Source organism: Dermacentor silvarum, chromosome 2 (genome assembly GCF_013339745.2).
Source record: "Dermacentor silvarum isolate Dsil-2018 chromosome 2, BIME_Dsil_1.4, whole genome shotgun sequence".
NCBI lineage: Eukaryota > Metazoa > Arthropoda > Arachnida > Ixodida > Ixodidae > Dermacentor > Dermacentor silvarum.
In genome coordinates this window covers 63996836-64019375 of record NC_051155.1, presented here as the reverse complement: position 1 = coordinate 64019375, position 22540 = coordinate 63996836, and the positions used below count along the sequence as shown (strand labels likewise).

Genomic DNA, 22540 nt, shown 5'->3' with positions numbered 1-22540 from the left:
AAGCAGTGTGGGTGTATCTGGAGATTGCTGAAAAAGCTTTGAAAGTATAAATGAACTAAAAACACTAGTAATTTCTAAAAAAATATGTTATCAGCTGAGCCACGCCCGGGGCAAGAATTAACACTGAGAGAATTATTTAGCTTTAGAACACTAGACGCTTGAACAGTAACTTGTGGCATTTGCAGATAGTCATATTCACGCGTGGTGGGCAAAGCACTTCTTCACGTGTGGTTGTTTTTCAGAGTTCTTTTTCAAAATTTTAGCCTATTGGTCGAGAGGAATACAGGTACCCGAGGAGCGATCTCAAATAATCTGATCACTAGATGATGAGTTAATCATTTAACAAAGTTCTTTTACCTTACTTCTCAGTATCCATACAAGAATGGTAGTTGAATAAAACATTATTGTTAGTAAGCTTGTGTGCAGTGACGTTAGCAACAAATACCATATTGTTAAGTACCGAATTTTTAATCAGTGAGTGAGTCCTTAACCACACAAGCGGAAATGACGTCTATGTCATTTGAAAAGGAACCTGTTGCGGGGATCATACGAGGGTGCCTGAGGGTTTAAATTGATTTGCGAGTTGCCACATTTTTATTAGTTTATTGACTTTATCTAAGATCAAGGCCCGGTTACTTCGAACTGAACGATTGCCGAAATCTTGCAAGAGTGTATCTATGAACCAGCTTAATTATATGTAATTCGCATCATAAAGGTGATAACGCGGGTTTTTCATGTTGTGCTTGTAGAGCTTGAGGGTTGCAAGGCGAAATGCCTACTCCACGCATGAGCAGCGGTGCCACAAGTATATTGCTAACCCCGCTGCGAAACAAAGCCGCGAAAGGCACTTCACCTTGGGAGAGAGGCGAACCACGGGTAGGGGAGTCAGCTGTCGGTACTAACTCAAACACAAAATTGTAACTCTATAAATACCAAGACACTGCCTAACAAAATAGAAAAGTGACCAAAGCTGCCCTATACTTAGCCATATTTATCAGAAGAACAGTGGGAGCAAGAGCGATCCAAGGGTCGTCTTCTGTTGTTCTTACAGTTGTCCAGCAGTTTCAACTTCAGTTGGATCTAGAGTTCTCTCAAAGTTTTCTAGCAGAACTTGTGGATTCTGAAGATTCCGTGTGTGTCTCTGAACGTATAGATGAATCGGGCTATCATGGTTGCTGTTCGATGACATTACGTTAACAATTATAATGTTATTAAGTTTTGCTGTCACAGAAGCGCTTTACATAGCACGTACCAGCCAAAGATCAAACAAGGGCTTAAAAGGCAGAGTCCGACAGTCAGGCAAATTTATACAGATAGCAATCAAACAGAAAAGCATAAGTGTAAATAGTAGCGTAGTTACAAAGGTAATAAGAGATATAAATAACAGTCAACAAAACGACGTCCCCTAGTCCGGCCACAAGAGCTTTCCGAATCCTTTTAGGAATATGCATTGTAAAAGAGTCATTTGTCAATGTGTTCTTAACAAATGTCATATATTTGTTCAGTGTCGCTTGATAAGTGCCATATCTTCTAGCAATCATTATTATCCGGAGAGCTGCTTACGGACTGGAAAATAGGACGAGGTAAATCTTGTGCTTCAGAACGGGTAGCAAAAACTCACGTGATAACTACAGCTATAAATTACTTGAACACATTAGCGCTTCTCACATCTACAACCATCTAAAACGAAATGACTTTTTTCTTTTCAAATCAGCTTGGCTTTAGGAAAGGCTACTCGTGTGATACCCAGTTATTTGAATTTACTACTGACATGCATTTTAACATGAATGAAAACCAGCAAGCAGATTGCATTCTTTAGATTTCTCATTAGCATTTGGCAGATTTGCAGACGGTCGGCTTTTCACTAAATTATCTACCCTTTGTCTTGCTTCTCTCACAATATCTTGATTTCGAAACTTTCTCTCATTCAGTCAACAATTCACAGTGTTAACAGCTTTTCCTCTCCACTATGTGACGTAACCTCTGGTGTACCACAGGGAAGCGTACTTGCACTCTTAGTTTTTTTCTAATTTACGTTAACGACCCTCCCAATAACATTTCATCCCGTTTACGTCTTCTCGCAGATGACTGTGTTGTTTACCATGAGATTACTTCAGAGCCTGACCACCTGAGCCTTCAGAATGATCTTAACACTATTGTTGATTGGTGTAAGAACTGGCACATGATTCTAAAACCTACTATATATATATATATATATATATATATATATATATATATATATATGATTTTTGCCACGCGCATGGTATTTATAATTTCCACTAGTATAGCAATTAATAACACCTTCCTGTGCAAACCCATGTCGTACAAATATCTCCGAATCCAGTTCACACTAATATTTCATGGTCTTGTCACATTACAACGATCTCCAACGAAGCATCGAAGACATTAGGTTTCATTCGCTGAAACCTGGGAAACTCGTATAGCTCCGTTCGAAAAGTAGCATATCTACCATTTATTTCTCCATAGTTGGAATTCATATCATCTATTGGGTATCCACATCAAAAATATCTCATTCAAATGCTCGAGTGCACTCAAAACAGACCTGCTTGGTTCATTTCTAACAATTATAGTCACCTCGCCAGTGTCGCCCAGCTAAAGAACCTTTATGATATACAGGTACTTGAAAATTTCCGCTTTTCTGTTTATTTCATATACAGGGTGTCACAGCTATCACGCAGCACAATTTAAAAAAAGAGGAACGGTGTTACGCGAGGCGAACCTAGTGCGTATTGTTTCCAGTACAGTGGAGTCGCCGCCACTAATTTTTCGTTACTGAGATTTATTTAGGTAATTGTAATTAATTACCTAACTCGAGGAGTACTCTCCTAATTATCAGTCTCAATGAGAAAGTTGTAAAACAACATGAAAAACTCCCGATACAGCTTTCTGTTGCTCAATACGTGCTACATAAAAGTGTTTTTCCGAGCCGTAAAAGAAGCCCTCGAATACACGCAAAGTGCCTCGAGCGGCCAGTCACGCGGCAATTTTGCGTGTATTCGCTGGCTTCTTTCACATTCGAAAAAACACATTTATGTAGCACGTATTTAGCAACAGAAAGCTGTATCGGGAGTTTTTCATGTTGCTCTACAACTTCCTCATTGACACTTTGGTAATTTGGACAGTACTTCTCGAGTTAGATAAATAATTACAATTACCTAATTAAATCTCACTAACTAAAAAATTACTGGCAGCTACTCCACTGTACTGGAAACAATACGCAGTAGGTTTGCCTCGCGTAACGCCGTTCCTCTTTTTTTAAATCGTGCTGCATGGTAGCTGGGACACCCTGTACATGTTCACACCTGCACTTCAGTTTTGACTCTGGAATAGCCTCCTCGACCTTAACGGCACTTACATAATCATCTCTGCTTTAACCGAATAGATGTAAAAACTCAACCATTCAATTCATCTGCATTGTCTAAAGCAATTAAGCACTGGAACGAGCTTCCTAACAACTTAATCTCTTTTTCTCAGCCTGGAGAGTTTTAAAAACACCTCTGCCAACATTTATCGCTTTAGTATTGCTCTAAATACTGTTTTCTGTTGTACTACTCTTTCAGTTGCTCGAAATGTTGTTTTGTTTTGAAATACTGTTTCACTTGTACTAGGTTGGGATATTTTGCCATTTTGCGTTTTTTTTGTAAATCTTCGCGTTAATATGTCATATTTATGCCCTTTTTGAAGCAACGTTATATTGCTTTAGTGCATTTGTCTTGCACCGCGTCTGTTGTGTCGTTACTCCGGTTTATTATTTCTGTACTGTATTTCTATTGATATTCCCCCCTCACCCGAATCTCTTCAGGGCCTGTGATGTATAAATAATTAAATAAATAAATAGTTATCTAATAAAATGGCACGTATAAAGGTTGAGAGCGCTGCCCATATATTCAACGCTCCCGTAGTAAAACAATATGGCCGAGTGGTTGTAGGTCACGTGCAGGATCTTACTATTCAATTTTTCTATGGACTTTGCTAATAGAATGAACGCTGAAACAGCAAATATAAGCTGGACAGCAAACTCGTGCACCACCCGCTGTAGTGAAATGCAAGACCATTGCGTTTTCCAAAGCATTTATGGCCTCTATTAGACACTGCAGGCCCGCATAGCAGCCTCCATGCAGCCCACCTTTCACCTAAACATATCAGCAGTGTCGTCCTACGCTTTGCGGAAATTCCATAAGATCTGACACAAGAAAAAATAGCCAAGTCATTTTATTCATATGCACCATTTATTTCAGTCAACGACAGCGGATGCACGAATGCTCACGCGGTGGGCTCCTGGTCTGCAACGCCCTTTTTCCATTGAAAACTTCACATACATCGGACGCGTCTTTTATCTACGACGGCGGAAGCCATGGTGACCAGCGGCTAATCTGCCGTAGCCAGCTAGACCATACTGGCCCGCCGCATAGCCGGCGGCACCGTAGCCGGAAGGGGTGCGTCCACCGTTGGCATAACCACCCACAGCAGCTCCACTAGGGCCGTAGCCAAAGCGTCCGTAGCCACCGTAGCCGGCTCCAGCTCCGCGGCCGTAAGGGTCGTATCCGTATCCACCATATCCGCTCAATGCGTTGTTGTAACCAGGGGCTTCCCTGGCGCCGTACGAAGCAGGTGTTGCCGTCCCAGCAGGAACGGGCGGCACAACGGGCGCGGCGTTGAACACAACGTCGGCGCTGGCACCCGGCGCGGTGCCCGGTTCGTTGGTGTCAACAGTGGCGCGGAAGCCATTGGCGTCGGCGACGTAGCTGACGCGCCGGTAGAGACCGTTGACGTCCGTGTACCCATAGGAGCCAGTTTTTACGTTATTCGCGTTACCTTGTTCGCTGCGGAACTGCCGGTTGCCGAACTCGTCAGCCGTGTCGTAGCCAAAGCTGTATGGCTGCGGTGGCTGCATCGAAAAAGAGAATAAAGAGAATATCACAACACCTGTCGAAATGTTACAGCTTAGTCTAAGCGGAGCTTAATGGACTTGTCTGATGCGCATTTCAAAGGAAAATAATCTCGCTACAGGGTAATATAATAATACTGACTAGTTTTCAAAGCAGAACAATAGCGAGTGAATAAATCCACAACTTATAGTGTTAATAGGGTCACAGAGATAGTGGATTGGTGTCACGGGATAATGCGCTTAACGGAATATCGTATCCCCAGTTGGGTACAGCACAACGCAATTTGCGGCTTTGTGTACTGCGAACGCCACGTATGCATTCTGTAGTTCTCGTGGCATCACAGCGAGACATAAAAAAAACGTTTCATATAGAATTCCGCGTAACTCTCCGGCCTTCGGTGAGGTAAGAGAAATAAAATTGCCGTAAATATAAAAATGGTATTTCTTTAGTCTCATGTCAATTTAGCAAGGTATTAGGTACACAACGTCGACAACTTCTGATATAAGTTCTTTGCTTTAAACCTATCTCGCTGAACGGTGAGCGCTACTACTGACGTGGGAGTGTTATAAGTTTCTGTCTACCATTCATTGCCACTGCCCATGGCATCACTCAAGATTTACTAAACGTCCATACTTAAGAGGAAGCTTTTACTCGGCGCCCACTCCGACTCCGCCTATTCAAATGTAAGTAAAACACAGAAATGTTTTTATGAGACATCCGCGTTTGACTGATTTGAATCAAGCTTGTTCCATTTGAGAAAGTTAAATTCTAGTGACTCTAGAAAGCAGAACTTTGATTTAGTGTTTGAAAGGTTTCACAAGAATTCTCGAAAATTGGCAAGGTTTTATTGACAGAGCTTGCAAACGAAATAAAGAAAAAAAATTGCTTCCTACAGTCACTAGATTATTACTTTTTTGATTAAGTGCAACAAACCTCATCAAAGTCGCTGCCGTAGTTGAACAGAAAATGTTTCCTCCCTTGCCATGTCTATGGAGAGGAGGTCGGGACTTCCGAGCTACAGTTTCTTCTTGAAGGCACATTAAGTTAACGAGAGTCGCAGCCGCTCTCCTTGCTCGCCTTGCAAACGGTCACATTGTGGCCTGAGTCCAATGTTAATGGAGACACTATAAGTATTGCACAGCGAACAAAATGGCCTACCGGCTGAGTGTCATCAATCTGCTGTTGTCATCGAGCCGTGATGCTTCCCGTGAGGAGTGCTTATATATTGTAGGAGGAACGATGACGACTTTACCATATACTGTATGTGATTTCATGTATTTTGCGTTAAAAGGATTATGTGCATTGATTTAGGAAGAAAGCTGTCCTCACATCGATAGAAGCCGGTACTTAAATTATTGTGCAAAAGACAATTCCGTTTGGATGTCCTCCAAAAATGGAACCAGTCTAAAACGATTATGTGAGTCATTTTCAGTTTAATCTTCGAAGCCTCAAATGTTACCCTAATGTCGACTGCCTTCTGCCGAGGGGTGGTAGGATAACAACAGCTGAATGCAGGTCAACGCAGCAAAAAGCTATGTTACTGACGTAAACACTGCGAATTCCGCATTTTAATCTCATTTTCTGTTTCATGCTTATGCAGCACATTTTGGCAGAGAGCGATTGATGTAGTAACTTCACTTTCTCCTTCATCACACTGGGCGATGGGTAGTGCTAAGAGTACAACAGCTACTTTCTCAACTTCAGTAAAGACAGTAGTGCTGAAAAGTATTGAGCGAGCGCTTAATTTTATGGTTATAAAAACAAAGAAAGCTGAATTCCGCAGAATTACAGCGCAGTGATTACTTACGGATGAGTAATCAGCGTAGCCTTGGTAAGGTGGGCCTGCTGGAGGACCGCTATAGCCACCGTAACCACTGTAGCCGGGACCCTGGTATCCAGGTGCGGACTGGAGGTGATGCAGCGCGCACGCCTTTGCGATAAAGCAAAGCACGAGCAGTTTCACCTGCAGAGAAGAAAAAATAGCACCGGTGATAATTTTTCTAGATAGCGGCACTAGGCGCTAAATCTAGCAAAACCCTCAAATGTCTCGGTGGTAAGGAATAAAACCACCTCAGAAACACCTAATGATAGCAATGAAAACACAAATGTTAAAAGACCACTGAGACAGAATTACTCCCGGCATGTAGTCCATATTAGAAAGATTTTAACTGCGCTATGAACAGGGGCAAAGAAGGACGAAAAAGACAACACGTGCGCCTCCGCAAAGTCCTGCGCAAAGTGAATCTGAAAAAAAAGTGGCCAGCTTTAAATGCATATAACTTTCAGTGTAACCATTCTGAAAACATGCGGACCATGCATGATAAGATCTTCTGCATTGATAAGCAAAGCACGTGAAGTTATCTCTGGTAACGGGGCCCTATTTTAGGATAAAATTTCAATATGTCCTTTGTATAGCGACGTCCGAAATTCTATAGAACAGTTTTTTCAATAAACAAATTCTGCAACCCAATTCGTAAAACTTATGCGGCGAGCATTATCAGTTGTGGGACTTGCGTGGCATGAAATAATCGTAAGAACGTCCGACGGCAAAATACTGTGCGATAATTTTACCTTCGAGAACATTTCGATTTTCTCCCGGTGCCTTTACGACGTATGTGTCTTCTAATTGCTGCCTGAGATAGGATCTGAATAACGGAGACGTGGTTGGTGTTTTGCACTGGGACCTTGCCCACCGCAACGAGCTTTTATATCATGTCAAGCGGCCGCTCAGACCAGACCTTGCGAAATGTAGAAAGAGTGTACGCTGAGTTTTTCGTGCGGCGTGCCGGTTGCATGAAAGTTCTTCAGTAAAAACGCAATACCTTTGACATGCTTGTTGGTTACATGCAATGTCAACCACCGTGAAAATTTCGTGGTTTGCGCCATGACAGCGCTCGAAAGAGAGAAGTCGTGACGTGCCTGTCTCACGCTTTGTTACTTCCTAAAACTCCTGAAGCAGCCACTGACTGATGTCTGAAGTTTGAAGTTGCTTGTACTCTTTAGGGTACATTGTATTTAAAAATTTTTTGGACTCTACAAAATTGTTAAATTGTCCCGAACCATACTAGTACCATGAAGAAACACATTAAACGGCAACAATGGGTAACAAGCATACTTGAAGATTATTATTAAAATCTCAAGTATGGACAGACATCAAATGTGGTAAAACATCACATGGTCTCTGTTATCGAACAATATAAGCATAAGGGATGAGACAAGTAGATGAAATTAATACAGACGCTCGTTATATATTTATAGGTTGGGAATCAGTCAAGCGTTGTATGAAAAGTAAACTGCAAGTTATTATGCAATGAATTAATTTATATAGAGTGCATTCTTTATATATGCCAGGAAATAGTGAAGAGACAGGGCTACCTTTACATTAGTAGAAAGGCGATTCCAAAATATATTTCCTCTGAATTCCAAAGTTTGGTGACCGTAATTAGTAATAATTTTAAGTAGCAAAAGTCGATGGCGTAAAGTACACTTGTCAGCGCGAGGTGACTGAAGAAGAGACATTGACAATAAGTTGAGATTACCTTTAAATATCGTTTATATTATAGAAGCAATGTTATAAGTAACTAGACTGTGTACACATAATACATTAAAGTATGTAAAGAGATCATTGCTTCTGATATTGATATTACTAGGTGTTATTGAGCGAAGAGATATTTTCTCGAGAGTTACAAGGGACTTAAGGTGAGATTTGTACGTGCAACTCCATATAGCAATGCAGTAGTTTATGTGTGAATGAATAAACGCATAATAAAGATTAATTATCATTTCTGTTGGAAAAACGGGTCGGCATTTACAAAGAACATGCAATCCGTAAGAGGCTTTCCAAACGACGCTGCGTGGATGCAAATGAAATTTTAGGTGAGAGTCTCTAACTACTCCCAGAAATTTTGTTTGTTGGCATGCTTTATTAAACAGTTGTCGTACGTGACGTCATTATGCGCCTTTCGGAGTGAAGAAGAATGAAGACAGTCTTCGTAGGATTAAGTGTGACGGCGTTAGTTGTGCATCGGCGATGAGGATTCTGGAGTTCAGCATTAACTTTGCTAATTAAGGAGCTTTAGTTACGATCTGATAATTGATGATTAGTGTCATCCGCGTGAAGTATCGCAAAGGCAAATTAATAACAAACAAATGAAAAATAATGGTCCAAAAATGGAACCTTGAGGCACCCCGATAATCATTGATTTAGCAGATGATTCTGACTTAACGACATTAACGATTTGTGTTGTATGTTTTAAACAGCTGCTGATAAGCGCTAAAGGTTTTCCCATAATTCTGATCAAGTTTGCGTTTAAGGATATCATGATTTAGAGAGTCAAACGGCCCTTCCAAGTCAATAAAGACTCCTGCTACTATTAAACCGAAATCGATAGATTTCCTGATAATGTGAACAAACGTTTAAATTGATTTTGTTGCCGAGATCTTTTTTTCTGGAGTCAAACTGATGAGGAGAATTAATTTTGTATTTCGCTAAGTAACTTGTTAGGCGAGTGCAGATTATTTTTTCGGGGATGTTATGGCAAAATGGAAGCACCGAGATAGGTTTATAATTTTCTATCCTCTCTTTTTTCTTTGATTCGTACAATGGTGATACTTTAGCACTTTTCATCTTTGAGGGGAATATGCCCGTTCTAAATATAGTGTTTATTATATGAGTTAGCACTGATGAAATAATGTCGTTAACATGTTTGTCGGAGTAAGCTTATATTATCACGTACCAGTTTCTGCCGCTGTCGACAAAATGTCGTTGGGAGGTTAAGAGGAGGTTGAAGTGTCTGGGAGATCGGTAGATGGTGTTACCCTGGCCACTCAGCTACAACCTTGCAACTGTATATATTGTTAATACATATATTTTCTCCTCGTAACATTTCGGTGCACGTGCTGGGTAACTGCGCCACAAGCCGGACCTGGATCTTCACAGCGGGGTTCACATCGGTCCCGCTGTTGTGGCTACTGAGGCTACCCCCGCCGCTCAGACACCAGCGGAAGTAGTGCTAACCCAGCTACGTCACCCGGGAATCTTGGTCGGCTATGGCAAGGTCGACGCCGAAGACTGGCTGACGTCGTATGAGCGCGTCGCTAAGCACAAGTGGGATGCCGCACTTTTGCTGGCCAACGTGATCTTTTACTTGGAAGGAACCGCGAAGGTATGTTTCGATACGTATGAAGCCGACATTACAAGCTGGGACTCCTGCATGGAAAAGCTCCGCGATCTTTTCGGAAGACCTGTGGGACGTCAAATGGAGGCCAAGCAAGAGGTAGCGTCTCGTGCTCAGACATAAACCGAATCGTACGTCCCGTATATTGAAGACATTCTGGCTCTCTGCCGTAAAGCGGACACGGACATGCTGGAGGCCGATATGGTTGGAGACATCTTGAAGGGCATCGCGGACGATTCGTACAACCTCAAGCTTTGCAGGAACTGCTCAAGGTTCAGTCCACCATTAAGGAATGCCGGAATTTTGAGCAAGCGAAGAGCAAACACATTGCACAACGCTTCGACGGACTTTCGAATACGGCTGCCACTTCCACCTGCAACGAGCCTCCGGCATCACATCCGCCAACAACGCCCAGCTTGACACAGGTCATCCATCCCGAACTTGAGGCTTTGGTTCGAAGTTCTCACTCCCCATACGCACGACAACATGACCATCTCGCTCATTCAAGCTGTTGTCCGCCAAGAAATTGCAAACATGGCCATCCAGTCTGCCGTCCACCCTCGTCCCACCCCGTCCGCTCCTGTCATTGCTTCTGCTGCACCTTGACAGTCGTTCCCGAATCGATATCCGAACCCCTCGGAGTGACGAACACTGGGTGACAGGCCAAGTTGCTTCGCTACTCCTGGGTCAGTCACATCCCCCGCCACTGCCGTAGTAGACTCTGATACTCCTCGCCTCGACCATATGCTGATCGCCGCACCGACCGAGACCCTCGGCCTCTGTCGCCCCTCATCATCGAGAAAGAAGACCGACAATGCCGGTCTTCTTTCTCGATGAAACACCACTAGCCGCTTGCCATCACCGCAACGCCGTCAGTCCCGTTTGCCTACTCCTCGACCTCCCGCGTCCCCATGCTACGCGGGCCTCTTCCCGGGAAACTAAGTAATGCAGCCCCCGGAGATGAGGGTGCATTGGCGACTCAGACTCCGAAACCCCTGCTGACCCCTGCTGCTCGAACAAACCTTGTTTGAAATTTCTGTGGATGATGTACCCGTTAAAGCCCTCATCGATACTGGCGCTCAGGTGTCTGTTATGCGATCAGATCTTCGTAGCCGTCTCCGAAAAGTCCTGACATCTGCTGAGTCGCTTGCCGTCCAAGTAACTAATGGCAGTACAGCAGCCGTGATGGGAATGTGCGCCGTCCGTGTTACCATTGCTGACCGCCTAGTGTTAGTCCTGTTCACCGTACTGGCCGAGTGTCCCCACGAAGTGCTTCTTGGAGTCGACTTTCTGACTGCCCAATCCGCAGTTATTGACTGTGCAACCGGCACCCTTCGCCTTGAACTGCCCCATTACTTTGCCGGCTCGACCAACGACCACAAGTCCCGACTTCGTTCTACTGAATTTGTTCTACTCCAACGTGATGCTGCGACCTACGTCCTCATGTCGCCTTGTGCACCACTTTGAGATGGTCCTTACGTGGTGTCCACACTTTGCGATGTCCTCTTGGCACGCCAAATAGCACTACCAAGCTCAATTGTAACTCTTGACACCAATCGAGCGTGGCTTCCTCTTCTGAACATTGGTTCGCGTCTGCAAGTGTTTCTTGAGGGCGTATCTCTCGCTGTGCTGTCCTCTTTGGAAGACTGTGGAGTAGCTGCTCTAACACCCGAACCACGATTCGAAACTGCTGCAGCTTACGACCCTCCTACTCCACGCAACGACAAGTTTATGACAATGATAGCTACTGACCTACGACCTGCTTACGCCGACGCCCTTCGCCGCATTCTGATGTCCTATGAAGACATCTTTGATTTCGTAAATCGCCCGCTAGGTTGAACCAGTGTCGTCACCCATCCAATCCACGCTGATGACGCTCCTCCTATACACAGGAGGCCATACCGTGTGTCAACGGCTGAACGCCAAGTGATCCAAACGGAGGTGTACAAAATTCTATCTTAAAGTATTATCGAGCCTTCCTGCAGTCCGTGGGCGTCACCTGTCGTTTTGGTTAAAAAGAAGGACAATGCCTACATATTTTGTATCGGTTATCGTAACCCCAATAATATTACCAAAAAGGACGTGTATCCGCTTCCGCGTATTCATGACGCGCTGGACTTGCACGGTGCCAGTAATTTTTCGTCTGTCGATTTGCGCTCTCGCTAGATGAACGAGATCGCGAAAAGACCGCCTTCGCCTTTGAGACTTTGATGACTTTGAGACCATCTGGTCTCAAAGTCATCAAGTCAAATTTATTGCAACAGTCATGCTGGAGTTACATTGTTACGGTATTACAAGGAGGTCCCAGAGTTTTGAAAAACTTTCAGGGGGTCCTCCTATGATTACATAAATAGGGTTATTATACAAAAAAGAGCAAAGCAGTATGGCCACGTGAGCAATAATAATAATAATTAGGTAATGTTGATCATCTATAACAGGTAATTGGATACATAGGTTAATTGCAATGGTAATTATTTAAAAATATGAAAAATAATCGAAAGCGTGGGAACAAACAGACTAACAACAAATATTAACAATTATAATCAATTCGACATAGGAGACCAAGCTCGTATTATCAATAATCAATTTCCTCTACAAAAACAAAAGGCAGCAGCAACAAAAATTGATAATTAATTAGGGAATTCAGATGAGTCGGTAAATTCCTGAATGAAATATTTCTTGGTGCGCGTGATTAATGTATGGATGTTGTGTGATGATTTTTTTCCGAGAGGTAATGAATTCATATTGCTATGCCAGAGAAGAGGGCGTGAACTTGCCGTAATTCGTCTTTAACGACAGGGAAAAGAAGATTATTGCGCAAGGATGTTGTTAGTAAAGTGTTCAGGGTCAATACATTCAATGATGATGTCATGTGTGATGAGTCTATATGTAATTATGGGTAGTTTCTGACGGAATAATTTTCGTAACGGGAGAATGTTAAGTTTAGGGAATAGTGACCTGCAGGACAACTCAAATGGTGTGAAAGTCATTAGTCTTACAGCTGGATTCTGAAGTCGCTGCAGACGTTCAATATGGGTAAAATACGTATTGGTCCATGACGATGCGCAGTACGAAAAATGGCTGTGAATATAAGCAAAATACAAAGATCGTACGATGTAAGGGGGAAAATAAGTTCTTGTCTTGACGATAATGTGGATGCCAAATGCAATCTTTTTCACAAGTGATCGGGTGTGTTCATAAAATTTTAGTTCAGTAGCTAATATGACACCGAGAAACCGCGCTTCGTTCGAAACATGTATGACGTGATCATCAATGTTAACAGAAGGTGGGACGTCCATTGAAATTCCCGGGGAGTAGAACACCATAAATGTTTTAGTGGGAATAATGTGCAGATGATTATTATGACGCCATAAATAATATCATTTAAGTCGGTGTTAAGGTTAGACTGGACTTTGGCAATTGTTTTACTGGATATAAGGACGGTAGTGTCATCAGCGTAAAATATGCACTTGCCCTCAGCAAGAATAGTGGGTAGGTCATTAATAAACAGCAAAAATAAAAGTGGGCCTAAAATTGATTCCTTTGGGACTCCTACGTTAATTAGCTTTAAAGATGACAGATGGTCGTTGACCTGTACGTACCATTTGAGACCAGTTACTCAAGTAGTCTTTAATATAGTTTAGCGGAGGACCAGATATACCGAATGATTCGAGTTTAAGAAGTAGTATGCGATGGTTTCTTGTGTTGAAGGCCCTCGTCAGATCAATGAATACACAGCCCACAATTAGACCTCTGTCAATTGCTTGCCTAATTTCTTCAGTTAATGAAACAAGTGCCAGTTCGGTTGAATATTCTTTTCCAAAATCGAATTGCTGAGGAGACAAAAGGTTCAATTCCATTAAGCAGCGCATCAATCGAGTGTGTAATAGCTTTTCAATCACTTTATCAAAGAAAGGAAGGATACAAATTGGCACGTAATTGCCTACTGAAGTCTGATCACCTTTCTTGAAAGCATGAACTATTCTACCAGCTTTAAGACAGCTTTCAAACACTCCTGCCGAGAACAGTGTGTTGATGATTAGCGCCAAAACTGAAGATATTTTTTCGAAATTAGTTTTACTTTACATGGATCAATATGGTCTAATCCAGCGCTTGTAGTCTGCAAGGATGTGATGGCCTGGTGAACTTCATCTGCAGTCGTCGCATGCAGGTAAAAGGAATCACTACATCGAGGTATATCAGATCAAAGACACGCCAGCTGCATGGTGCGTATACATAGATGCGCAAAAATGCTCACTTAATGCGTCAGCTATTCTGAGAGGGTCAATATGCGTTTCGTCGTCTTGCTTTATTTTTATTGTGGTCTCTGAGCAATCATTTTTGTTCAGAAACTCTTTTATGATTTTCCAGCAGCAGGCCGTGTTGCTTGTGTTTTTAACAATCAGGTCCTGGTAATAATTGCGCTTAGCGCGCCTTAATAAAGAAGATAACGTTGCAGAATATAAGTGAAAGCGGGATTTTCATGTAGAGTTAAAGGGCTGCGACTTTAATTTCTTCTGGAGGTTATTCTTTTTATTAAAGGACCTAACAGTGAGTTACTAATCCATGGATTTCTAGGTGAGCGAAACAACTTCGTCACAGTAGTGTAAGTGGTTCAGTTTTCTATACACATAGCTATTGTTTCCGACAAAGACGCAAAAGCCTTTTCTGCGCAATCGTCCTTAATCACCGATGTCCAATCTACTGAACGAATTACCTGCACAAATTTGACGGAATCAAATCGCCGCTTTGTCAATGTATTATAACTCTTGATATTTTTAAAGCCTAAGGTGAAAAAAATAGGATTATGGTCTGTAATGCAATGATCTACCACTCCTCCAATGTGATCAGATGAAATGTTGGAGATAATATGATCTATTAGTGTACTGAAGCCCAGTAAATCATTCCTACGCTGTTAGCAAATACCGGCTTAAAACAATGCATATAAGGCTATAAGTAGATCAAAATTTCGACGCTTATAAATGGCTCACTGTAAGCGGCCTACTGCGTATGCAGCTCTTGCATATGCGGCCCATAGTAAGGCCGCTTGGTGGACGTCACGCATAGCCCCAAATTTTTATGCGGTATTTCGGATCACATCGGTCCGGCTTACTAAGCGGCTCAAATCTTATGCGGCTCAAAATCATGCGGCCCAATGGGTATTTTTTTACGAAAAAGTTATTTAATGACAGGTGCTGTCCAGAGCGGTTTCGCATGCTGTTTCATACAGCATAGCATAGAACCACATTATAAGAAATTGATAACACAGGACACACAAACAAGGCAGCACAATAAATGGAACACTGGGAATCGAACCCGGGTACACCGCGTGAGAGCCAAACATGCTAACCACTACTCCACATCACTACGCGGTCGCGGGGAACTCGCATAACTCTTTGTAGAGACAGTTGTGTTTCCGAGGCTGTCGTATTATGTCGGTCGTTCACCGTGGGCGATCGTGCGTGATATACATATAGTTTGTGTAGCTGTTACCAATGCATAGGTGGATGGTGATAATAGGTGTATTTAAATGAGTAGCAGTATACGAATAGCGCTTTCAACAGCTGTGATGTGGGGCGGAAAGGCTAAATGGGTAGGATTACGGATGTGATGAAAATAATGTGTAGTGCTGTTAGATTGTGATGAAAATGTATGAGGTTTGGGCCCAGGAACACTCACCAAGGAACGCGATCGACCACTCGAGTGCACACAGACACAGAATATGTATTAAAAGCACAAAGACGTACAGACTTCACGATGGACATGTAATTAAGTTATGCTAGCGCATGCAGTCCCGAAGCTGCTACTCTAGAGTGTCCTGTTGTATAATATAAAGTCTCTCGCCGTGCGTTCCCTATGCGTGGAGCCCGTTGAGGCGTAGAGGCCGATGTCGGTCCCGAAGGGTGGGCTGACGGCTGGAATACGTCACCATGGGCCTACCCACGGTATCATGGGATCTGCAGCTGCAGCAGCGACATAGCAGACACCGCCATGGTAGCCGTGCAACAGCTCTCGCTAGTGCTCTCGCCTCCGGCAGCCGGCTGGTTGTGGCAGTGGCCCGGGAAAGCGACCACCTCGCCTGGCTCCCTGGACCGGTTGTCCAGCAGGAACACAGGCCCTTCAGGCTCCCTGGACCGGTTGCCCCGCTCGCCTGGCTCTCTCGAACGGTTGCCCCGCTCGCCTGGCTCCCTGGACCGGTTGCCCAGCAGGAACACAGGTCCTTTGCGTCCGAGGACGGCGTAGTGGGCGATCTGGGTTCTCTGGACCGGGCGTCCAGCGAGAACCAGCTGGCGTTCAACGCCGAGCAGCTCAGAACACTCGCACGCACCACGCGCCACGCACCACACGATCCTACCACTTCGTCATCGCCCCCGCACGGCCAACACGGCAATGTCTTTTTGTTTTTCGAGCGCTTCCGTTCATATCATGACAACCCCCGGTTTTAAGAAAGTTGTGTACAACTTTTCTAATGGGGAAGAAGGCGGAAAACAAAGGTCAACGTGTTGTGCGAAGGTCCACTTTCAAAACCAGTTCACTGCACACGTATACAACTATTGTTTTAAAATCAAACGTCTTCTTGTCCTTCAGCACACCAAAGTTTAAAATTTTCAACTCTATGGTAGTATACACTTGTTAGTTCAGCGATTTAAACACGGCTCAGGTAATCCGCTCCGACGTTATCCGACCCTTTGATGTAATCAACGGCAAATGAATACTCTTGCAAGAGTAAGCTCCATCGCAAAACTCTGTTGTTAAGGTGTTTGGCGGACTGCAAGTATTGCAAAGGCTGATGACCGGATTGTATGACAAATTGTTTGCCGTACAAGTACAAGTGCAATTTTTGTACTGCCCATACAAGTGCCAAGCATTCCCGTTCAATGGTGGAATACCTTGTTTCTCGAGGCAACAGGTAGCGGCTAGCGTAGGCAACAGGATGTAAAACCTGATCCTCTCCTAGCTGGAGCAGTACGGCACCGAGACTAGTGCTTGAGGCATCGGTGCGGAGGACAAATTCCTTTCTCATATTGGGTGCTTGTAGAATGGGAGCGTCGTCAAGCTTATTCTTCAGAATGGTGAAAGCTTGCTCTTGAGCCGGTCCCCAAGCGAGACTGTTGTTTGGTCCTTTCCGTGTGAGGTCTGTCAAAGGCTTGGTGATCTCTGTTATGGCAGAGACCTGCTGCACTTGTAAATGTTCGCGTTCCTCATATTTCTTGAGCGTATTGATGTGGAATATTTTTCTTTTTCCATTCATGTTCAAAACATAGTCGACCTCATTCTTCCGTTCGGCGACTTCAAATGGACCTTTCCACTGCATTAGTAATTTGGTGGAATCAGTCGGCAGTAGAAGTACTTTATCGCCAACGTTTAACTTGAGAGGACGGCTCTTCCGGTCAAAGTAGGTTTTCTGCTTTGCGCGTGCCTTCTCCAACTCGTCATGGGCGAGTTTGCATGTCTCCTCAAGGCGATTTCGAAGATCGACAAGATAGGTGTAGAGTTGTACGAGTTTCGCCGTCGATATCATCATTGGTCCACAGCTCCTTGAGCACCGTCAGTGGTCCTCGTACGTGTCGACCATAAATCAACTGAAAAGGCGAGAAGCCCAGGCATGCTTGCGGCACCTCTCCGTAGGCGAAAAGCAGTGGAGCAAGGTACCTGTCCCATGATCGAGGTTTGTCCTGGCACATCCACTTCAGCATGGTCTTCAGGGTCCCGTTGAACTTCTCCACGAGCCCATTCGCCATGGCATGATAGGGAGTTGTTCGTAGAAACCTGATGGCAAGTAGACGGCCAACCTAATCCATGAGTTCCGATGTGAAACTTGTTCCTTGGTCGCTTACAATCTCTTTTGGTAGACCAATGCGAGAGAAAATCTCATTCATTCCCTCTGCCACATGCACAGCATCAATTACAGGGAGAGCAATGGCATTCGCATATCGAGTGGCAAAAACTATGAGGGTGAGAATATAATGGTTGCCACGGTCCGATTTCGGTGAGATAGGGCCGATTAAATCGACCGCAACGCGCTAAAAAGGTGTGCGTTTGATAGGCATGTTGCCCAGAGGCGCTACACCAATTTTGCCTTTTGGTGTTGTTTGCTGGCACTTATCTCAGGACTTGACGAAACGTTTCACGTCGCCATGCAGATCCGGCCAGTAAAAATCCGCCAAGACTCGATCTGTCGTGCGCCGAATGCCTTGATGTCCGGCCATAAGACCTTCGTGGGCGACTTCAAGTATAGGTCTTCTAAACACCTTCGGCACGACGAGCTGGTTAAATGTCCTGCCGGTAGCAAGACAGTACTGTCGGTAGAGAAGCCCACCTTTTTGAAGGAACGAGTTGCAGTGGGCTTTTGTTGACTTGAACTTTCTGTCGACTTTAGCAAACAGAGATTTCAACGTTTTGTCTTTCTGCTGTTCTTCTGCTAACTCATCTTTGGTAACGTCGCACCACTTTATCTTTGGTACATACAATGGAGTTGTTTTATGCTCTTTTGGCTTGACCATGGCGGAAACATAGTGAAGGTGCTCCACAGGTATCACTTGCACACTGGAGTTTAGCGACGCAGTGTCTCTTTCGTCGACTGAAGCGTGCTTCCAGTTAATACCTGGCTGGTGAGGTCCTCTCACACCCGGTAGATTTCCGAGCACAAGATCATAAAGCGGCTTGTTCATACATAAGGCTGTGATTTCTCCAGTAAAGTACGGTGTATGTAGGTGGAGTTTGGCCTCTAGTACATCAATTACAGAGCCATCTATAAGCAGGACTCTGCTACCCTTTCCGGTCAAACGCTGATCGGGAACTAAGTCTCTTCGGATAATTGCAGTATTGCTTCCCGTATCACGAAGAACCCTAATTGTTCGACCGAGCACTTGCCCTTCAACTACTGGCATTCCTTCCACCAGAAAAATGGGTTTTATTTGATCCCGTTTTTTATCAAAAGTGTCACGATTTTTTCCTTTCTTGTGTTTTCCAGTTGGGTGACACAAGGAAAAATCATCGCGGTTCTCGTTGACCACGCAGGCTGAACTTTTCTCTTTATGCGCCTTCGTGCTCCAGCAGTCCTCGCTCTTGTGACCAACCTTCCCACAGAACTTGCACATCGTCACTTCTTTAGCTGGATTGCGACATTCATGAGCTTGATGCCCCAGGCGCTTGCAAAGCATACACCTTGGTGGTGGTTTCCTTGGAGCGTCGGTGGGATTTGTAGTGATGTCTCTTGCGTCCTCCGGAACTTTCCCGAGATTCGATAGGTGCTGAGCTTCAATGAACCGATCAGCCGCATCAGCTAGCTCTCGGAGTGACTTGCATTCTCGTTCTTTCAGGAATAAAGTAAGCTATGGATGACCATACCGGATAAACTGTTCGGCGACCATGTGATCTCGAAGGCTGTCGATCGTTCTGGACACGTTGGCCATGTCAATCCAGTGGTCGAAGTACCCTGAAAGCCTAGCAGCTAACTGTCTCCCGGTTTCTCCATCCTCTGCCCTTGCCTGGCGAAATTTTTCCTGGTAACCTTACGCAGTGAATCGAAACCTCTGCAGCAAAGCTTTGTTTACTTTCTCATAGTTTAATGAATCAGCGGCAGTCATTCGGCCAATTACTGTTAGCGCTTCACCACTCAAACACATGCTCACAGCTAATGCCCACTTCTCTTGTGGCCAATCTTGTCCTGTTGCCACGCGCTCGAACCTTTGCAAGTACGCATGCAAATCATCGCGTCGCTCATCAAACAACGGAAGTAACTTTTCCGGGTTGAGAACTGAAGAGGGGGCACTCGGAAGAGGCATCGAATCAGTGTTGATTCTTGCGGATTCACTCTGAGCTCCTTCTTGGAGCTTCAATTTGAGCTTAACAATTTGTCGAGTTCTTTCAACGGCTTCCTTACTTGCTTCTCTCTCCGCAGCTCGTTCCGCTCTTTGTTTTGCCTGTTCATTCTCAATCCACGTACGCAATTCCACACCTGACTATCCTAGCTGTGATCCAATAGTGGCTAATCTTTCGGTATCCATCATTTAGCTTTCTGTGAGCGTGCACTCGAAGGAGGATAATTTCCTTCGATGATTTTACGAGCGGTATCCTGGCAGGCTCGCCAGATTGTGATGAAAATAATGTGTAGTGCTGTTAGATTGTGATGAAAATGTAATGAGGTTTGGGCCCAGGACCACTCACCAAGGAACGCAATCGACCACTAGAGTGCACACAGACACAGAATTTAAACAGCACAAAGACGTACAGACTTCACGATGGACATGTAATTAAGTTATGCTAGCGCATGCAGTCCCGAAGCTGCTATTCTAGAGTGTCCTGTTATATAATATAAAGTCTCTCGCCGTGCGTTCCCTTTGCGTGGAGCCCGTTGACGCGTAGAGGCCAATGTTGGTCCCGAAGGGTCGGGTGACGGCTGGACGACGTCACCATGGGCCTACCCACGGTATCATGGGATCTGCAGCTGCAGCAGCGACGGTAGAAGACACAGCCATGGTAGCCGTGCAATAGCTCTCGCTACTGCTCTCGCCTCCGGCAGCCGGGTCGTGGCAGTGGCCCGGGAAAGCGACCACCTCGCCTGGCTTCCTGTCCGGTTTGTCAGCAGGAACACAGGCCATTCAGGCTCCCTGGACCGGTTGCCCCGCTCGCCTGGCTTCTGGACCGGTTTCCAGCAGGAACGCTGGTCACTGGCATCAAGAACGAGCTGTCCCGTTCGCCTGGCTCCCTGGACCGGTTGCCCAGAAGGAAAACACAGGTCTTTGCGTCGAGGACGGCGTAGTGGGCGATCTGGGTTCTCTGGACCGGGCGTCCAGCGAGAACCAGCTGGCCTTCAACGCGAGCAGCTCAGAAACACTGGCACGCACCACGCGCAACGCGCCACACGATCACACCACTTCGTCATCGCCCCAGCACGGTGAACACGCAATGTCTTTCTGTATTTCGCACGCTTCCGTCCATATCATAACAACGGAGCATGGGATCTGCAGGAAAAGAAAACTGCTTCGCCAGGCAAATGTTGTTCTTTAATGTTTTATCTCTATTCGCTATGATGCGGCTGCAGTCGCCGTTTAACAGGGAACTCGGCTTTGCCATCAGAAACTTTCAACCTCGTTCAGAAGGTTCAGGTAAAACTGATCGCGGTTGCGCTGCCTCGATGGTGTAGCGGCAATACGGCTCCGATATTCTGACACGTCAAATAAGCGGGCGGGATCACCGGCCCTCTAATACCCTGTCACACGGCATTTCGAAGGCCTTCCAACCGATAGTCAGTTGACTCAAAGGTCAAGTTCGAACCCGACACGAGTGGTTCGAAGGCCGTCGAGTCAATAGTATATCGAGTCACCGGAGCACTCCACAACTCTATCGAAATCTCGATGACCTTTGAGCTACGGAAGCGGAAAACAGCGCGAACATGCCCTCTCGTTCACAGTGTGCTCGTACTCATGGTTAGAAAGAACAAATCGAACCAAAATGCTCTAAAAAATACTATATATGAGTGCTATTATTATTCAATAAAGGATTTTTACCACTTGACATGTGAAACTGTACATACTCTCGACAACAGCGACGTGCTTGTGTTCATCCTTTCTCCATGTGTCTAGTAGACTCTCCCTCTACTCAATGTGTGCCGGCTGCCGTCATCGCCGCCATTTCGCCGTATAAACAAACATAAAAGAAATATAGTGCTTTTAAGTGGTTAATGTTGTTTAACTTTTGGTGACATGAAAACGAAAATAAGATGCGCAGCGCCACACAATTTTGCGAGAAACGCTTCAAACCGCTCACGGCCTTTCAAATGTGCCGTGTAGCAGCGCGACAACTCCTTTGAGTCGATAGAGTGTGGCGTTTCGAAGGCCGTTGACTGGAAGGCCTTCCAAATATGCCCGGTGACACAGGTATAAGTTTCTTGAACCGCAAATATTTCCATTCACCTCCGCTGGCTTTAACAGGGATGCCCTGTCCGAAGACAAACTATATTGCTTTTGTGAGTATCAAGAAACGCTCTCGAACCGATCCTGTTATGCTGCTCCGTGTAGTTAATGAATCAGTGTTTATTTTGAAGCAGCAAGGCGTCGGTATCTCCGCCCGTGAGCCTACCGTAACAGCATTGCAAATATCGGAAGCTCACTGCTTTGCACGCGCTAGCTTGTTTTCAACCTCTTCACCTGCAGGCGCATGCAGGCGACGTTCCAATGAGCTACCGTGGCCATACCTGCAGTTGCATCGAGCTTAAAGGAACGAAGGGAGGTAATAAATCGAGGCGTGGTTAAAGAATTATTATGGGGCTTAGCGTCCCGAAACTGCTGTGGATTACGAGGGACGCAGTAATGGAGAGTACGGATTATTTGGCCACCTGGTTATTTAACCGCGCACCGAAAGAACGACACAAGCGTTTTGCATTTCTGTCGGAGTGCGACAGGTGCGGCCGAAACGCTAATGTCACCTTGTTACTGCGGTGATTGTCGT

At 44.9% G+C, this 22540-nt stretch overlaps 1 protein-coding gene across 1 annotated transcript in view; it reads left to right on the top strand.

Moving 5' to 3' along the window:
- The first annotated feature begins 17979 nt into the window (after positions 1–17979).
- LOC119440094 (probable serine carboxypeptidase CPVL) overlaps positions 17980–22540 on the top strand; it is a 12544-nt gene continuing 7983 nt past the window's right edge. Inside the window, exon 1 of the mRNA XM_037705034.2 lies at positions 17980–18043. Within this exon, the coding sequence (XP_037560962.1) occupies positions 17980–18043 (64 nt within the window). The remainder of the gene's footprint in view (positions 18044–22540) is intronic.